At 32.2% G+C, this 19,525-nt stretch overlaps 1 protein-coding gene across 11 annotated transcripts in view; it reads right to left on the bottom strand.

Annotated features, from left to right (window-relative positions):
* Nucleotides 1-19,525, bottom strand: part of RIMS1 (regulating synaptic membrane exocytosis 1) — a 476,384-nt gene that overhangs the window by 152,177 nt on the left and 304,682 nt on the right. For all 11 annotated transcript variants that reach the window (XM_049895220.1, XM_049895192.1, XM_049895246.1 and 8 more), the window contains 10 exons: nt 17,326-17,393; nt 16,615-16,725; nt 14,588-14,687; nt 10,417-10,540; nt 6,960-7,006; nt 4,339-4,451; nt 3,102-3,232; nt 2,468-2,639; nt 2,185-2,338; nt 1,020-1,091 (listed from right to left, as the gene is read on the bottom strand). In XM_049895220.1, the coding sequence (XP_049751177.1) occupies nt 1,020-1,091; nt 2,185-2,338; nt 2,468-2,639; nt 3,102-3,232; nt 4,339-4,451; nt 6,960-7,006; nt 10,417-10,540; nt 14,588-14,687; nt 16,615-16,725; nt 17,326-17,393 (1,092 nt within the window). The remainder of the gene's footprint in view (nt 1-1,019; nt 1,092-2,184; nt 2,339-2,467; nt 2,640-3,101; nt 3,233-4,338; nt 4,452-6,959; nt 7,007-10,416; nt 10,541-14,587; nt 14,688-16,614; nt 16,726-17,325; nt 17,394-19,525) is intronic.

The raw sequence follows: 19,525 nt of genomic DNA, 5'->3' as shown, positions 1-19,525 counted from the left end.
GTGAAATTACTTGAACAAAGGGGACATGTATCAATATTGTCCCAAAGAACTACCTTTAGTGATTCATAGTTATAAGTCCCAGGCTTGTCTCTTCAATTTTTTCTTACTTGAATATTTTCTTACCTTTTATTAGTAGGTTAAGGAAGTAGTACAGGGTTAGTGTCAAGAAAATAAGCCTTTACTCCTTGCTGTACTCAAACTTTTGTGACAAAAGAGTCAAATGAGAAACAGATTTGAACTGCACAATGTCACAAAAATTTTCCTAATTTTTACAATGACAAAAATGTTAACTTCAAATGAATACTGAATCTTTCTAAAGCATTTCCTTATTTTAAAACATACATTATATAGGCAATAATCAGCAGTGAAGACACCACAAAAGCATTAAAAGTTATAGCCATGCCACATGCAATTTAAATCCCTGCCTCATGCAGCTTTCTCGGCATATTCCATGGAGGGCTACATCATATTGAGAAACGGAGGAACGAAAATCATAGAAATACGATGTAAAACATAGTAGAACGGATTTTTTATTCCAAAAAATGAGCCATAACCTTTCAAAATTCATATTTTCACTTTTGTTCAGAGCATTGTGAAGTAATGATTTGCTTAACGTAGGTATCCATGCTCCTAAGGAAGAACCCGACTAAATTAAAAAAGTATGGGAGCCCTGGTGACACAGTGGTTAAGAGCTTGGCTGTTAAACAAAAGGTCAGCAGTTGGAATCCACCAGGGGCTCCTTGGAAACCCTATGGGGCAGTTCTACTCTGTCCTATAGGGTTGCTATGAGTCGGAATCGACTTGTCGGCAACAGGTTTGGTTTTTGGTTTTTTAAATCCTTTTTAAAGTTTTTTTTTTTTTTTTTAAACAATTTGGAACTCAAGTCACCATGGAATAATTAATACTGATTCCTCTGTACTATAAATCTCCAGTTCAGTATCTTGAACAAATCTGGAAGTCGACAGTAAAAACAAGCAGAGAAGCACAGTGAAGCCAGGCCATGCTCTTCACCCACGCACCTGGAGGAACTACTCCAATACCATCATCAACCTCATAATCTGAGATGTCACTATCACTGATTCGCTGAGATCCTGCACAACAGTAAGGCAAACAGATACCTCTGTGTCTGGTTGGTTTATAAAATGTTAAGGACATGGTCAATTTTTTTTTTTTTTTTTACAAAAGCTAATTACATTACTATTCAGTTCTTTTGAATAAAAATAATAAAAAGTAAATGCTCAGCTAATTTTTAAAGAAATGATTGTTCACCAAGAATAGCATTTTCTCAGTATTTTCCCTTTATAGCCACTGAAGACATACAGAAGCAAGGGGACTTTATAGAATAAGATTTGACTGAGGTAATTCATTAATTGAATTGTAATAATAAAATCTACAGCAAAGTGCATATACAGTTTTCTACTCAATTAAATGCCCTCTTCAGTTCAAGGAGAATGGGGCTGAGTAGAAAGGTTCAAAAAGGCTTTCCTGGCTAGAGCTCTATAGAGCTTATATTTAATGAGAGTGCAGCAGGGACCGCTATAAAACATGTTTCATTTCCAAAATTAGCCATTAAATTGCACTAAACATTAATTCTGAAGAAATGATTGATCAAAGAAGCACTAACATGAAATATCTAATTACATGAGAAAAACAATTTGCTTCCAGATTACCAAAATGAGGCTTCTATGTTTCAATTGTTCCATTAAAGATTTACTCATAATTAAAAAATTACTGGATACACACGGAAAAAAAAAAAATTTCCCAATCACCAGATGAATAAAAACAAACATATTTTCTAATGATTTTAAAAATGTTTACTATCAATGGGAATACTAAAAATACCTAAGAACACTAAAATTACTAAGGATTTATACGTAGCTTTTTAGTAATGACTGAAATTATCGGTTAACCAATCAACAACTCAATCAGTCTTGTTCAAAGAATTATAATGAGCAGCTTTTCAACTTTCGGCTCTGTAATTACTCTATTATGATGTTACGTATGTTATGGCAGACTTTCACAGGGAAAATGTAGAAAATAATTTTGCCATGTTTCTTTATATAGGTAAATAATTTTCCAGTATTCTCCTAATAAACCATTTGAAAAAATATCTTGAATATTAATCTCTAATTGGATCACTACAACCTAATCACTTTCCAGTAACTAAAAAGACCTTTAACTTACTTTGTAGCTTTTTGCTAGAGCTTTCTCCATGAATGTGTCGCCTGGCCATGAAAGGGGATGGATGAGGCAGAGGTAGTGAGGATTCATCATGTGTCTGAAGTTTATACCAGTGTGGTTCATCATCTAGAAGTGCTGTCTCCAACTCTATGAGGATCTGAAAGGCCAGTCATCAAATTAAATGAAGTGGTTTGACCGAAACATAAAGTTAAAAATAGTCATAATTACTATGTATTACAAAAAACTTCACTAAGCATTTGAATTGAATCTTTGCAATATACATCACCTCTCCAAGAAATTCACTTTCTTCTTCTTGAACTCTTGGTTGATCCCACACAGTTATTTCTAACATTCGTTCTCTAAAATCTCTACGATGTACATGTGAATAGACAAAGGTTTGATTCCATTTTGGCTCTAGTACTTTCTTTACTGTTTTGGTCCTCCTTTTACTTTTATCACTGAAAAAATAAGTGTTGTGTAAGTGAAAAAGCAAAAACAAGTATATACTGCCATCTACTGTGGTTACAAGTTACACCGTCATTGGGATTTTTGCTATTTTTAATTTATAACTTAAACTTTAAAAGTCTAAAAAAGACTGTAGAGTTTAACACTATTCTAATTTCAACTACAATGTAAGTGGTAGCTATGATTACAGGCTCACACACACGAGGTACATTCCAAATGATGTACAGCTATCAAAGACTGATAAACGTATAAATATTAAATGTAAAAGAATTGGTACATTCTTTTCAAAGAAATGCAAGGCTTGAGGGGTTTTTTTTTTTTTCAGGGATAATACAGTTTATTCCCTCAAAAAGAATTCCTTATTATATTTTTAAAATATATTGCATAACATCCCAGGAGAACAAATCCTATCAGTATAGATTTTAGCATATTTTTTTCCTAAAATTATTCATTACCTTCTATCTGGAAGAAAATACATTTTTACATAGGGATTCCTGGGGCGCCCGTCTACTCTAGGGGGTAGATCTGTTGCTTGCAGAACATTTACAATCAGCTGGTGTCCCACTTTATCATACCACAGCTTCACCTAAGAGCAATGCAAACAGGAATTATTATTTGTAAAAGTCATGAGATATTATAAGTTCACATAATTAATACTAAACTCTTTTTGAAAAAAAACTTTAAATGCAATGCAAGTAAATCATAGATGCTATTTCTGAAAAGAATACCAATTTGAAAGCATAACCATTTAGAACTTCACATTTCTCTTCAAGCATATGAAACATGACTTACAACTGGCAGGTCTACTGCATCAGTTTTTACTCATATGTTATAAAAATAAAACTAATGATAAAAATTTTTAAAAACCGTAATTGGTAGGGGGATATCCTAAATCACTGTCCTAGTTTTTAAATGCTAAAAGTAATTTTAAATTGACTTAATGATTATGTCGTTGCTGTGCTAGTTGCCATGAACTTGGTCTGACTCATGGAGACCTTATGTATAACAGAAGGAAATGTTTCCTGGTCCTGTGCCAGCTCCATGATCTTTGATATTTTGGAGCCCACTGCGATGTGAGCAGCAACGCAGTATCATCAAACGTCCTTAGAAGTTAACAAGGACATTTCAGATTTAGATTTCTCAGGTTCCAGGTTCATAATGTTGTAAAGTAAATGGAACATGCCTTTCTAAGATGATTACGCCTAGCCGGTAGCTTACCTTACCCAGTAATCCAGTGCCGTCGAGTCGATTCTGACTCATAGTGACCCTATAGGACAGAGTAGAACTGCCCCATAGAGTTTCCAAGGAGCGCCTGGCGGATTCGAACTGCCGACCCTTTGGTTAGCAGCCGTAGCACTTAACCACTACACCACCAGGGTTTCCACAAGCTTACCTTAGCAACCTTGATATAGCAAACAATAAACACAGAGTAGATATTTTATTCACTTATGTTATCATTTCCGTTTATGTTCAGAACATCTGACACATTGTAGGTACTCAATAAACATTTCTGAATAAGCATATGAATAGAAGAATGAATGAAGAGATACATGAATAAATGATGAAGCAGATTTTGGTATCGAATCACTGTGTATTTATCATAGGTGTAAAGGAAAGCCAGACACTTTTAAAGACAGATTCAGAACAATGAGCAAGTATGAGTAGTCTCCAACATGTACAAAAAATACATACAGAAAGTTGCCCTGGTAAGACTTGTGGAGCATCTTTCAGAGCTCCAGGACTTGTTGGAGAAATAACAGAAATCGAAGGCCTTTCCATCTTCTGAGATTCAAAGGAGCTTGAACCTAAAATAAGAAAAAAAAAAAAAAAAGTTAATTTTTAGTAACGTATTTCTAAGTGTGGGGAATAACTCTTTTTTATAAAAGGTTAAATGCATCTATTATTTGTACAAAAATGTAATTCAGTACCATAGATAATAGTAGAACATATTTTTAGTAGAATAGTTTTAGAAGGTTATCATTTTGTCTTGTTTGGTTAACTGCCAATTTTTAAAGGTATTCAAAATCATACAATCAAATACTGTATTTTTTGTTTCAATGTGTATTTATTTTCTGCATTTTTGGAGGCCATTGCACTGCTTAGACTCTCCTGTAACCATACATACAGCTAAAGGCTTCATGCTTTTAGTGATAAGGAAAATAGTATCTGTTATATTAATCATCTTGGCTAACAGATCATCTATTCTGAACCATCCTTACTGAGGAGTTATACTGAATGTATATATAGTATAATTTAAGAGCCACATCTAAGCCTCCATGTCATAATTATTTTAAACTCAGTTTTGCCAGATCTCTCAACTGTGAACTTACAAAGGAATCTCTTGAGCTGCCTCTAGGGTCGCTATGAGTTGAAATCGACTCGACGTCAATGGGTTTTTGGTTTTGGAGTAATTTACAAATGACTAGCTTTAACTGTATGTGGAGGACTGCTCTCCACTCAACCACCTGGTGAAGCTCTTCCACTGTTTTTAATGAAAGTTACTCTTTTTCCAAGATAACTGCTATAATGTACTCTGATCTAATCAGCAGTATACAGTTGTTTTTTTTTTATATACAGTGTCTGTAGAACCCCGGGTGGTGCAGTGGTTAAGCACTTGGCTGCTAACCAAAAGGTTAGTGGTTCGAACCCACCAGCAGCTCTGTGGGAGAAAGATGCAGCAGTCTGCTTCTGTTAAGATTACAGCCTAAGAAGCTCTATGGAGCAGTTCTACTCTGTCCTATAGGGTCACTATGAGTTGGGATGGACTTGACGGCAATGGGTTTTGGTTTTTTACAGTGTCTATAGAATGCTATGAATTGGAATTGACTCCATGGCAATGGGTTTGGTTTGGTTTGGTATAGAATGCTACAACCATGAATGCACAGTAATTCAAAAGCTAGCAAAATCTTCGTTACAAAATACTGTTGCCTGAGAATATGCCATACACATATTTTCTCTATACTCTAAAATTAAAGCCTAAATTAAGCCATGTGGCATCATTTTGTGCCCCCCCCACCACCCCCAGAAGACTTATAAGAAACAGCACTATAAAACTCTTTGTTATTACATCTCTTTTATCTGATACCCTTAGGATAATTTTTTTCTCAGGGCTCAGTACAAGAACTTTAGTGCTTCTAATAATTTGTTTCTAATATTATTGTAAATTAGTTTATTTTTAATTGTATAAATACTATAAATTGTGTAATTGGTCCTACTTCTCTCTATGTATTAGTCATCAGAAAGCTCAAAGGCAAATCTGGGCCAATCTCTAGCAGATGAGCAGAACATGATGGCATGATATGTCACACATGAACCTAATCTCTGGTTCTTTGTTTATCCTACCCACATAGTTTCTTCCTCCTTATTACCACCATCACTTGTTTTCCCTTTAAATCATCTTGTATTTTATATTTTTATAAGCTAGATAGAAATCTTTCGGAGATCAAACCCAAGTATGAATTATTTAATTTAATATCAAGCCATTTAAAAGTAAATTTATTTGAGTCACTTCCATATTCTCACTGAAAGCTTCCATACTTGTCTATACTTTACTGTATACATTATCATCTCCCATCTGGGGTGATTTTAATGCCCATGCATAATTCCTTAAACCTTCCAGCCTTACAGTCTCTTAACGCCTTATCTTCCAATGAACTTCATCTCTTCTCCGCTTTACCCACTCACTTCCATGATAATAACCAACGCTTTTTCATGATGTATTAAAATTATCTGTTACTGTGTCTATCTTCTTCACTCGGCTGTTAATCAGACTGAACTGATTAGCAATCAAACAGAATACTCAAATATCACAATAACTTTTTACATACAGTGAATAGGCACTATTACTAAGTATGTTATTTGAGCTCTGTGAAGGTCCTAAGGAGGCCTGGTAGTGCAGTGGTTAAAGTGCTTGGCTGCTAACCAAAACGTAGATAGTTCAAACCCACCCACTGCTCCTTGGGAGAAAGATGTGGCAGTCTGCTTTCATAAAGATTACAGCCTCAGAAGCCCTATGGGGCAGTTTCACTCTGTCCTATAGGGTCACTATGAGTTGGAATCAACTCAAAGGCAATGAGTTAACGGGTTAAGGTCCTGACTGTTATGACACAGATAGATATCTCCAGTAAAAATTTTCATACAGCCACAAAAGAAGAGTAGAAGATTGCCTTGGTCCTCAGCTTCTGACAACAGTGGAGCTATCCTTAGTACAGTAATGCCAGATCATTTATGACAAATAACTAAGTAAATGGCAAATCTTTACTCTGTAAGTTAGTTCAATACATTTTATAATAACAAAGCAATCATATACTCACTGGACTCTAGTGGAGGATGGGAGCTCTCAGGAATCCTTGGAATGTCACTAAAAGAAACAGGGTATGGTAAAAATTCCATTAGCTGAACTACTCTGTTTGAGGCAATCACAGCAACATTTTATGTCTGTGGTGTAAAAAATCCTTTTGGATCTTTACAGGTGTGGAAATGGACAGGAGTTACTATTAAGATAACTACTAATGTGCATGAATGTCAAACACCGCACATACAAAAAATAAAAACTGCAGTAAAAATAAGTTTTTATATACTTAATAGCAAAACACTTTAACATGACAACAATAAGATTAATATTGTGGCTGAAATGACCACAATATTTTTACTACCAAAACAGCAGGTTTTGGAAATTAAAAATGTTAAAGGTAATATTATACCTCAATTCTAGAAAATCAAAATGACACAGATTTTACAAATCAGTAATATGCTTTACAAACACATCTGAAAGAGTTTACTGAATGAAAAGGATGGAAATATCTCTTGATAATAAGATGATATGGTGAATATTATGAGCAGAGTTAATAAAATAAAAAGGATGAGTTGCTTTGGAAATTAAAAATGGTTGAAGCTTGCAACAAAAAAGCCAAAACTACTTTATATATGTGAATATATAAAATATATATACACATATATACCCTATATAGAGATTCATATCTCTATACTGAACTTAGCTCAATATATGGTCATTTACTATATGGTTAGAAAGTGATTTGTGAGAACACCCATTCCTGCCACACTCATCAATTACTCTGAAAAAAAACTTAATATCACCTCAGCTTAATCCATTATCCATTGTGACCTAAAGGACCCTAGGTCAGCTTGGTTTGGGAATTATACTACATAGAATTACTATAACCTCTGTTTTTCCAAAGATATTTTAGTGTCAATTTAATGAGATTAACAATATGCAAGTATTAACATGGCATATTAAAGCAGACTGGAGTTAGCTAGTACTGACAAAATTATCAGCATATTATTTAAGAATTACTAACCACTTACGTTGTAACCTAACTTCACTATGATTTTCCTTACATTTTAGGGGAAATGGAAACAAATTACTTTTCTCCGTTTGATTATTTTCTTGCATCCTCATTTTTAGTTTTGTGTGTAAGGTAATTCTCATAAACACCTATGATTTTATACTTTCCACAAATTACAATATATTCTGGTTTGTGTATTTTATAAATTACATTTTATTACATATTTTTGTACAAAAACTAATTTGTGGAATAATTAAAGGGCTAATTAGCAATACTTAAGACATAAGACACCAGCTAATTATCTCCTGCTAGCCATTTTTTTTTTTTAGCCATGAGTTGGAATCAACTCAACAGCAACTAGCAACAACAAAGCTTCCTCTAAATTAATCTGGGCAAATACAAGTAAGTTTTAAAAATTCCAGGAACATCATTTTTCAGATAGTAATCTTTGAAATTCAGCCTCAAAGTTAATCATAAAAATCAGAATCTGGAACTCTGAAACCAGCTTTATGTTTTAACTTTATATGTCTGGAAGGACTGTGAAAAAGTTGTTCAAAAGGTTTGAAATAATTTTGAAAAAAAAATAATTGTTTCAGTAATATTTTCAGGCATAAATTTCTACTTGATGTTTATACAAGCCTTCCTTCCTAATTGGCTCGGTCACAAGATTGTAGAATAGTTTTAATAACAATTATAAGCATAAAGGTCAAGAATAGCCTATTTGCTAGGTTGGCAGAAATGGTTAATACCACAAGATGCCTGATGCCTCTTAGATTGTACTGATCCAAGTGCATGTAAATTCTAGTTGAGATTATTTCAGGAATCACTATGCTACTGTATCTGTAGAAATAAACTATGAGTAAATACTTGCCTTCTGTCTTAAATTAATTACATTTGCTGAACAGAACAATATTAAACATAATTATTAAAATATAGCTAGAACTATTTATTCTAATAATTTATTAACTGGAAAGTTGAGGCCAGCTTTGATTTTTTATTTACATGAAATCATTATACTCTATATTCCTTTCAACTCCATAATCCATAACAATTTAGGGTTTGGCTATGCAGATTATTACTTTTTAAGTTATTTTCATACAAAGTATAACAATAAGAAAATGTCATTCCAGTCTACTTTAATTGCCTGTCAGGTTTTTAAGTCACCATGAATTAATGATATTTTATTTAAATACTTTTAAAAGGCTATATATCTGAACGTATTTGGCAATGTGCACAAGGCTTAATTTTAAATTTTTTATACTTCTGATTCATTTCCAATTTACTTACCTCTTTTCCAGCCTCATGTTTACCTGAGCACTAGAACACATGTCATATAAAACTAGCATAAATTATATAGTGTTGTTATTTTTAAAATCTGCATGGAATTGTACAATACTTTTGAAAACGTCTTCAAGGTTTACACTACTCATCACTTAAGTATTAGTTATAAACTAGCCTTCATTTTAGTATTTTATATTATTCTTTGGAATATATGATCAGATATTTCCAGTCCTTTGGGAATTAGGATAATTATATTTTTTTGTATGTTTTGCATTGACATATATTCTTGAGGACAAAAAAATTTAAGAGTAGCACTTTTTCAACATAAAAATTTTGAATTAATGGTTCTATAATATTTGGAGGATAGGAAAAAAAATTATTTCCAAGAATATGTTCAAACATTAGCTCAACTGTAATGAGATGGTTCAAAATACTTTCCAAAAATTAGAAACTGGCAAAACCAGTATTTACTTTTTTTTATGTGGGTTTGCCAGAAAAAGCTAACAATATAGGGAATTCTATACAAATATATGAGTTAGAATTGACTTGACCGCAATGGATTTTTTGTGTTTATACACCGAAATGGAAAATATCCCACTGGCTATGGATAATTAAATTAAACTTAAAATTTAGGTTTTTAAAATACCATACTCAATTATTAGGGCCAATTAAAATATTAAAATATTTCACAATTCTTGTTTGATTTTTAAATAAAAGTTAGAACTACCCATAGGTAAAGATATTAAAAAAAAAAATTCTATTCTTAGGAGAATAATATAAAGTTTATGCAGATGTATTAAATCATTACTAATTTAAATATCAAAAGAAGATGAGTTTGCTAGTAACTTCTTTAAAGGAAATACTACTCGTTAAATCAGAATTGCTAACAAATAGTTCTACATTAAAAGAAAATATTCTGATGTTATATTTCACTTGTGAAAAATACATATTAATACTTTTTGATTTACGATTATCAAATTGTGGAGCTTCTAAAATGTAGTGAAGAATATTCAGTATTCAAATGTAAAAAATTAAGAAATTTAAAAAACTAAAATTTATGCCCATAATTGAAGAAAAAACTATGCATGTTAACATGTACTGTATGAATGTATAAATTTCTTTTTTAAACCCTACTAATACATGTAATTTACTAAACTTAAGAAGTAAGTTTTTTTAGCCTTACCCAATAGGCCTTGAAACAATAATTTCAACTTGAGGTTCTGATTTTGATTCTAAAATAATGTTGTAAACTTCTTCATTTGTAGCTCCAGGCAGGGGTTTACCATTCCATTCTAGAACTTCATCCCCTTGAATTTAAAAAAAAGGGTATTTTTTTACCTTATATATTCTGTTTATATTTTCTTATCTTTTTCTCTTTTTTTAACAAAGAAATGCAAAACATATACAAATAGTTTAATTGTCTAGGCTCTGGTCTTGAAAGCAAACTGATTGCCATATAATGTCAGCTAAAAGGTTCTTCTAAACAGTTTTTTTCTTTTCTTTTTCTTTTCTCTTATTTTTTTTCCCCCAGAATATTACTGGACACTGAAAACAATACAATAGAAAACTACCTTTATCTTTTGAGATATACTAGAAAAAATATTAAAAAATCTCATGCTATGGGATGGATTAGCACAGCCTATTTGGAAACATTAAAAAATAATAATTAGCTGCATGTCCTCCATATAATAAATGTAGGCAGCTCTATAAGCAAACGGTTCTTATTAAACACTGCATAAATCCTGTTTTTTTTTTTTTTTTGGCAGAGACAGAAATTAACATTTGTTAGCATGAATTTCCAATTATAAGTCATGCTCCATTCCCTTTACCAAATGCACAACAGAATAAAAATGCATGAAAGGATTTAAGTCACACCCATAGGGCAACGCGGGTAGCTAATGGCAAGACTACAAAGCGAGCAGATGTAAAACTGTTGCATGACAGTTAACCCACTTCCAGATGTTCAGAACACACACATTCTATACATAATATGTATCTGTGACCATTAAAGTACAAATCGAATGCATCTGAACAATGATAATTAATACAGTACTTTAAATAATTTGTTAAATATTCTAAGATTGAGGAGAGTAATAGGACACAGCATGAAAAAATTTGTGCTAATAACATGTTACTTCAACTAGAGTTTTCACCACGGATCATTTGGAAAAAATTTTATTTTCATTAATATTTATTTTTATAAATACTTAGACTAGTGTTAGGTCCCAAAGTGTTCTCTGCCCAGGAACCTTCAATTCACAATGGTAGGCGTCGCTGAAATATCCCAGCCTCAATGGCACCTTCAGGTGTCTTAATTTTTTGATGTTCCTGCGAATTTTGTTACTCTCAGTGCCTAGAACATTTCAGGAGCTAAGGAAATGTATTGAGCAAAATGGACCAATATCATCCTTACATATTTTAAAGCTAGATGTAAACACAAACTTTTACTTTTTAGCTTAATTAAAAAAAAAAAAGGAGAAAAACTTTGTTTTACTAGGACTATTTTAAAGTAACTCTTCCCCCTCCCCCCAGGTATTTGCTTATGAAAAAATTTAAAAAAAGAAATTTGAAAAGCACATGATGCTGCTTTGGTTTGATAAAAGAGCTTGATAATTACCAAGAATTAAATTATTTTTAATAGTTTGACCTAAGCAGTTACCTAGCAAAGTTTTTTCAAATAGGCAATAAGTGCATTTCACCTAAAAAAAGTGAAATAAAAAATTATATGATATATTAGGAATGTTTTCAATTTTTTTGACCGAAAAAAAAATAGTTCACATCATGACTTGGTACATATATAAAATGAATATGACTATACACACATGCGTGTGTACGTATGTATCTATAAACTGGAAACTATATTACAAAACAATACTTACCCTGATAATTTCTACTGTATTATGTACAGTGATACTTCCTATTCTATTATGCTCTATTTCATTTTTTTTTTAAATGCTGGATGCAAATCAAACTGATTTTACAATTCAGTGATGAGTTGCAAACATTTTGTAAAAGCACTTCATTATAAGATTCTCCCCTTTAAAGATGTCAACCTGGAGGCAAAACTTTCAAATTAACTTAACACATTTATTTATTTATTTATTTATTTACAGATCAATAACTCCTAAGCCAGAATTTATTGATATAACTACAGGAGTTCATTTCCAGAACAGAGGAAAAACAGGTAGAACAGGGAAGTACTAATTGCTGCTCCAGATGGAATATAGGAAACACTTTATAATTAAAGCAACATTAGGTGAGTTTTGAAGGATGGAAAGGATTTTAACAAGTAAACTGAAAGGCAGTGGAAGTGGCGGGACAGTTAGGAAAAGATAAAGCTACAGACCTGCAAGTTCAATAAGCAGATAAGGAGACGGAGACACTGAAGGACTTAATGAAGACAGTGTCAGTGTCAATTCTGTGTCTTAGTTAAAAAGAGCAGCAGAGAAGTGCATAGATTTAAGGGGGTCAGGACTGGAGAAAGCTAAGACAAAATTAAAATAACATCGCAAATGTTGAATAAAGGTCATACTGATAAAAATATAGCTGCAGTTTTATAAGCCAATGATGTATATGTCAAAAGAGAAGGAAAAATAGCTCCTAAAGTATAATGTAAAATAGAATATGCGATCAATTCACAAAAGCACTTTTTCTCAAATACATCAATTGCTTAAAATGAAAAGTAACTTGTTTTGTAGCTAATTACACATTGTGTTTTAATATTTTAGATTTAAGTTTCTCAGGCTCCAGGCTCTTAAGGGTATTAAACAAATGAAATTAATCATTAACGGATATTTTATTTAGAGAAATCCTTCAATGCCTTCTTATGTAATCATCCTCTAATACACAAAGACAAAAATCAAAAGCTATTACATTTATAATCTGATGTGTAAATTCAGGTCTTTGTAGCTCAAGTTATCTTACATTAGAGTAGTCAACAGAAGTTATTATACTTTCTGAAGCTTATATTGGAGTCATTAAACAAGCAAAGACTCAGTTCATTGACACAGTCACCCTTGATTGAGTATGCATTTATTTTCCTGTTGAATCATAATTGGTCCCTGATATGATACAGTGTTAACTCTATAAATCTTCAAAACTATATAGTATAAGGAGAATTATCTCTGATTTGGGTTTTCTTCCTATACAAAACCTGCATACCAAGTCTCTCAAAGAAAAACATAAAATTATTTTGATCTGTTACAACGGCAATCAATCACACAGAAAGTGTCTTTAAGGGTCCAAGAATATATTCCTAAATAAAGGTCTCAAGAATTACAATCTTAAGGTATAAAAGTTAAAAATAAAACCTGCAATGTTCTCTATTTGCTATGAGTTATTAATTTTCAATTCTAAAACTCAGTCAACTCTGTTTTCTTTATATTGTCTGGCAAATATATAAGCACACACTCTAATCAAAAGACTTCTACTAAGCTCTGTAGTGTAAACATCATGTAAAATCAATATGTTAATGATTTTAATTATAAGGAAAACCAAACAATTTATCAAAAATAGATTTAAAAGTATGTTGTTGCCGTATATATGGTATATTTGAATATAGTCAATGATTTTAATGTGTTATATTAAGGTTACAAAAGCAACAATGAAAATTTCCAAATACCAAGACACATTCCAGTAAGTACATGTTACGTGTAAATTAAAATGTTATTACATAATCTGTGTAAGAAATGTATGATTATACTTTATAAAAAACATTGGTCTTGAATATGTGTTTTGAGGTCACTATGAAAAACTTAAGCAGCCCTGGTGGCACAGTGGTTAAAGTGTTCAGCTTCTAACTTAAAGGTCAGCAGTTCAAACCCACTCCATGGGAGAAAGATGTGGCCGTGAGCTTCTGTAAAGATTCACAGCTTGGAAAGTCAGTGGGGCAGTTTTACTCTATGCTATTGGGTCACTATGACTTGAAAACGACTTGGCAGCAATAAGTAGGTTTATGAAAAACTTTACTAACTACCGTAGCTGAAAATATAAACTTAAAAAATAAATACTGATACTGAGTCTTTTCACAAAGCTTAACTGTTTAAGATTCTGAAGAAGTTTTGAAACAATTCTATGAAGTCATTCATGAAAGATTAGTAAACCTTCAGCACTCAGTATCTATTTATTTTTACATAACTAAAAAAACCCCATTCTTACTCTCCCCAAATTGCTACTGATACTTGGTGCTGGTGTATTATTGTAACAGATAAGTATCCATATGGGAAAAACTGTTTTATCCATGCATTAAAATAGGTTATCTATTTAATTTACTCATATACAACTTACCCCAAATTGAAAGCCACCAATTCATGCATATAGAACTTACTGTTTAAATGTTAAAAAAGAAACCTTACCTGCTCTTAGATGTCCAACTACATCTGCTAGGCTACCCTTCTTTACTTTGGTGATGAAGGCACCAAGGCGTCCTAAGTCAGTCATTTTTCCTCCAACAACCTGGATAATTACAAATTTATAAGTTCCCAAGGCTCATATTAAAACAGAAGTTATTAGTTTCAGAAATTGATCCTATAGTCTTTTATGATGCATTTAGAATTCAGTAGAGATATTAATGGAGTAAAATACATTTTGATTCAAGGAACTGGCAGTATAGTTGAGAGAAGAAAGCAACATCTCATTAGAGATGATTATGCGTCCTGAGGAAGTTTATGTATTAATTTCTTATATTAGTCTAACAATATAAGGACACCAGGAATAATGGATACACTTAGAAGACAAGTGTCAGGTCTCTGATAACTACTACCAAACACAAAGCGGTTTATATACTGTTTACATTAGGGTTCAGTGTTCTTTATTCTCTAAATTCATGCCTACCATTTTGGATTATTATTTCTACATGTAGATTATCCCCAATTGGCATTTCAATCTTTATCTCTTTTGTGTATTTGTAACAAGATGTAGGTCTATGTAATAAGATACAGGCCTAAAACCAGGGATACTAAGAATTCAAGGCAAGAACAGGACACTTTGGGGAAGCAATTTACCATGGTGTAAAGAGCAACCTAAAAAAAAAAATTTTTTTTTTTTTTAAAGAGCAAGAGCAAAGGTGAATTTCACTCTACTACCAAGCAGTTAAATGATATCCTTATCTGAAATATGTATCTTTTCTTATATGACTCTCAAAGTCTGAGTTATATTACTAAAAACACTTTCACCTGGGTTTCCCACTGCACCTAAAAATACATACATTTGAAAAGGTCATAAATTTAATTTATCCCAATGCAGGGGCTCAAATACACATAGTTAAAAATGAGGAGAATATTATCAAACATTGAAATTGGTTCACAAATCTTACGGACATGTCCATTAGTAGAGGTGATGAGAATTATTCTATAGCAAGAAGAATTAATGGAAATAATCGATAAGATGACACCATTAAGTACATTAATGGTGGTTTTTTTTTGGTTGGATTCATCAAAAAAAAAAAAAAAACCACCATTAATGTACTTAATGGTGTCATCTTATCGATGGTTTTGAAGAGGTTTTGAAGAGGTCAATGGTTTTGAAGAGGTCTAACTCCCACAAAACTGTAACACAATCTTTTGGCAAATAATTTTAAAGCAGCATCTTTGAACATTTAAGTTTCTGGAAGCAAATAAACCATGTGATTTAACACACACACATAATACAAAATAACAGATACATAGGGAGCCCTGGTGGCACAGGAACTAAACGCTTGGCTGCTAACTTAAAGACTGGCGGTTTAAACCCCCCCCGCCGCTCCACAGGAGAAAGATGTGGCATTCTGCTTATGTAAAGATCACAGCCTTGGAAACCTTACAGGGCAGTTCTACTCTGTCCTATAGGGTCACTCCATGGCAATGGGATTATATGTATATATACATATATAATTTTCCATAATAAAGTGTAATCTTTTAAAATTTATTAATTTCTCTTTACATTGGTTATAAGTAAATTGATATTTTAAAAGTACAATTTACTCTTTCGGGATTACCATAACTGCTATTGAAATTAGAAAACAATCTCTTTATTGACGTTTTCTGTTGCTTGCCAGGATATAATAAAATACTGAGATTCACAATATCTAACTTTATGGACTTCCATTAAAATTCTGTCAATTGTAAACATCATCCTTGCATTCAGAGAAAAAAAAATTTTTAGTTTTCCTATATTTTACTTACATATTTGTATGGTATATTAATAAAATGATTTATATAAATTAACTCATACAAATACTAAATCTGCCATAAAACATCAATATATTAACAAAGGTATACTCATTATGGAGACTTTATTTCAGGGAGGTGAGAAAGGAATTTAAAAATCACTGTCAGAAATTTTGCTGAATGCAATCTGCACTATAATTCACCCTTCAAAAAACACTTTAAGCCAACATACTTACTTTTAGACCCAGTAATGCACCTGATTCTTTGGGCATGGTTGTTCTCTTGTTAAGAATAACACGTCCAATTAAACGGTCTCCCTCTTTAGATGGTTGCCACGTTACAGGATGCTATTAAAAATGAGCAAAGTTTCTTAAAAAGTACACAATTTGCTTTCTTTCCTACAGACACACAGTTGTATCACAATGCAATTTCCTCAGATAAAAAACCCTCAAGAGGGAATTCTCCATTCTGGTGGGTTTTATCCTTGGCTTATAACAATTCATTTGGACTTATATTTTATTTGTGTGGGACACTGACTATTATAAATACTGCTAAAAGTAGTTAGCAATGAGGTACATCATTAAAAATTAGTTCTGAAATAGAATCTACTGAAATATAAATCTATCTGCTTATATAAAGAAATCTGATCCTGTATTTTGAGTTGTTCTTAATCATTAATCAAATAATGTCTCCTTTACATACATTATTTAATAATCACTTTTTTAATTTAAAATTTGTTATAATTATTTGTTAATAACTAACTGCATTTTCTTTAAAACTGTATGGGAAATTAAATCAATATTTTTTCTAATTGTATAAAATGTATAATGTACAAATAAAATCTATAATGGAATAGAGTAAGATGATTACTTATGACATATCAGACTAAGGACAAAGAGCAGCAGCACACATTATCTCTGAACCCCAAACACTCCCAGAAAGCTTACCGAACTAATGGGTGATGTGTCCCGGCTGTGCCACGTGGCAGGATCCAACCAGTAATAATCCAAGTCACCTGCACAATAGAAAAAAAATGAAAAGTGGAATACTGTTTAAAGTGCACCACTTTAAGTATGATTTCTTCAGTCTATAAAGTAAAAGGTTATGAATATCATAATCTTGAGTGTGTACATCCCAGAACGATGCAAACCTGCATTGCAAAAAGCTGTGATCTGAATCACTGGAGTGAATGTATGTTACAAATACACTTTATACAGTGTGAGCTCTACCTTTCTCTAGCATAAATCAGCCTAGAAACATTTACACATAAAAAGTATAGGAAAGAACAAGCCTAATATTCCCCTCCACGCCAAAAGTTATTCAGACTAAGACACAGCCTGCCACCTAGTGACGCTGGATGAAATTTTATTCATTGAGCTAAGGACTAAAATTTAGTGTCTCCCTTTCTACTCTACTGAACTACATCATATGTTTCAAAATTATTTTCTGGTTTCCATCATTTTCCTTCTCATCTGAAAAATATGACAGATTTCTTTGGCCCAAGATGATGTGTAAATTGTCAAGAACAACTTTTGGCTCAAGAGTGCGTACAAATAACAGAGCATTTGATTTTACTACACCATGAAAACATCTAATAATTCTAGCTTGTAAACATGAATTTATAAATCTTTAGTTTTTATTTCTGACTTAAAAATATAATGCCAAAGAAAGCATGTGAGGAAAAAAAAGAGACATTTTAATGGAAAGCAGCAGGGCTTTCAGTATCTGCATAGGAAGAAAAAGAAGGCCAGAGAAATAGCAGGTATGTGAGAACAGAATACCAGGGAAGGTAGGGGATAAATGACCTTTCACATCTGAAATATCAGATTAAATTAATGAAAATTTTCTCTCCAGGGATCTTGAAAGAGAGAGAAGAAAAAAAAAAGAGTGTGAGTAAAGCGTGCCAGCTAACAGTGAGATATCTAGCTGACTGTGTGTAAAATATGTTTGGCCGATATCAGTAAAGGTCATAGGTAAAGCATTTTATGTAGATATCAGACATGGCACAGATAGACACTATAAAAGAAATACAATATCAAATATTTAAAATCTGCAGGTATCAAAAATCCACACACTTCAGTTTCTTAGTAGCTGCTTCCCTTTTTCTTTCATATAATTATCTTTAAACAGTTGGGTAGAATTTTAAATACATACATAAAGACTAAAACATTCTTCAAATCTTTCGTATCAATAATAGTAGCATATACTATAAAGGGATGAGTATTAGAAATTGCATTAACAAAAACTATATAGTTACAATTTAGTCCACACAGAGTCCACATGTTTCTCAAAATCACATATTTTAAAATGTATACACGGCTTGGATGCCAAAGATCATAGATTTCTAATCTTCTAATGAACTACTTCAGCTAATGAGATATAAGAAAGATGTGAAAGGAAGTTTTTTCCCCATTATATTTATGATTTGTAATAACTTCACATGTTTATCTTTAAAGTCACTCTGTCTTTAGTATTATGACACCATTCCTCTGGAAAGAAAAACCTAATAGTAATAAAGTTGAACTTACTACTAAGTAGCAAATACAAATGTTACTTATTATTCAAAAGATCATTATAGTAATTTATAAAGTTTCTCCCTAAAGTTTCATAAAAAATACCTAGTAATAAGGCCCCATAACATCTTAAATGATCATTTGTTTTTAAATACTGTGACAAGTAATAGAACCACTTCAGGGGGTAGGAGGGTGTTAAGTTTCCCTGCAAAAGAAAATTAGTCATAAGGTTGAAATTGCTTTGAGAAGCCTCTGAGGTTAAAAAATGACAAAAACGTACCCTATTTTAAAGACTTCAAGAAAAGAATACTTCATTGAATCCCCTAATAACATGACTCGTGTCTTAAACAGTGTACTCCTTTGAATTCCTCTCTGGCTCATGCCTCAGTTTCTCACATGGTGGTTCAAGTGTATATATCACTTATCTTATCCTAAATAGATCAAGCTATACATCTGGTGAACGTTCACTGTGCGAAGTGTGCTCCTCATATGCAAAGATAACCAAAAGTTGTTGTTTCCGGTAAATTTCAGTGATAACACTCAGCATATTCTTTTATTATGAAAATACTGCTTTTAAGCAGTGAAATTCTGTCATCTATAAGCTTTGTAGTATAATGATCTTGATTGGAGAGTC

This window comes from Elephas maximus, chromosome 1, assembly GCF_024166365.1.
Source record: "Elephas maximus indicus isolate mEleMax1 chromosome 1, mEleMax1 primary haplotype, whole genome shotgun sequence".
NCBI classification, from domain to species: domain Eukaryota; kingdom Metazoa; phylum Chordata; class Mammalia; order Proboscidea; family Elephantidae; genus Elephas; species Elephas maximus.
Note: the sequence above shows the minus strand (reverse complement) of the source record. Positions and strands in the feature narration are given on the sequence as shown.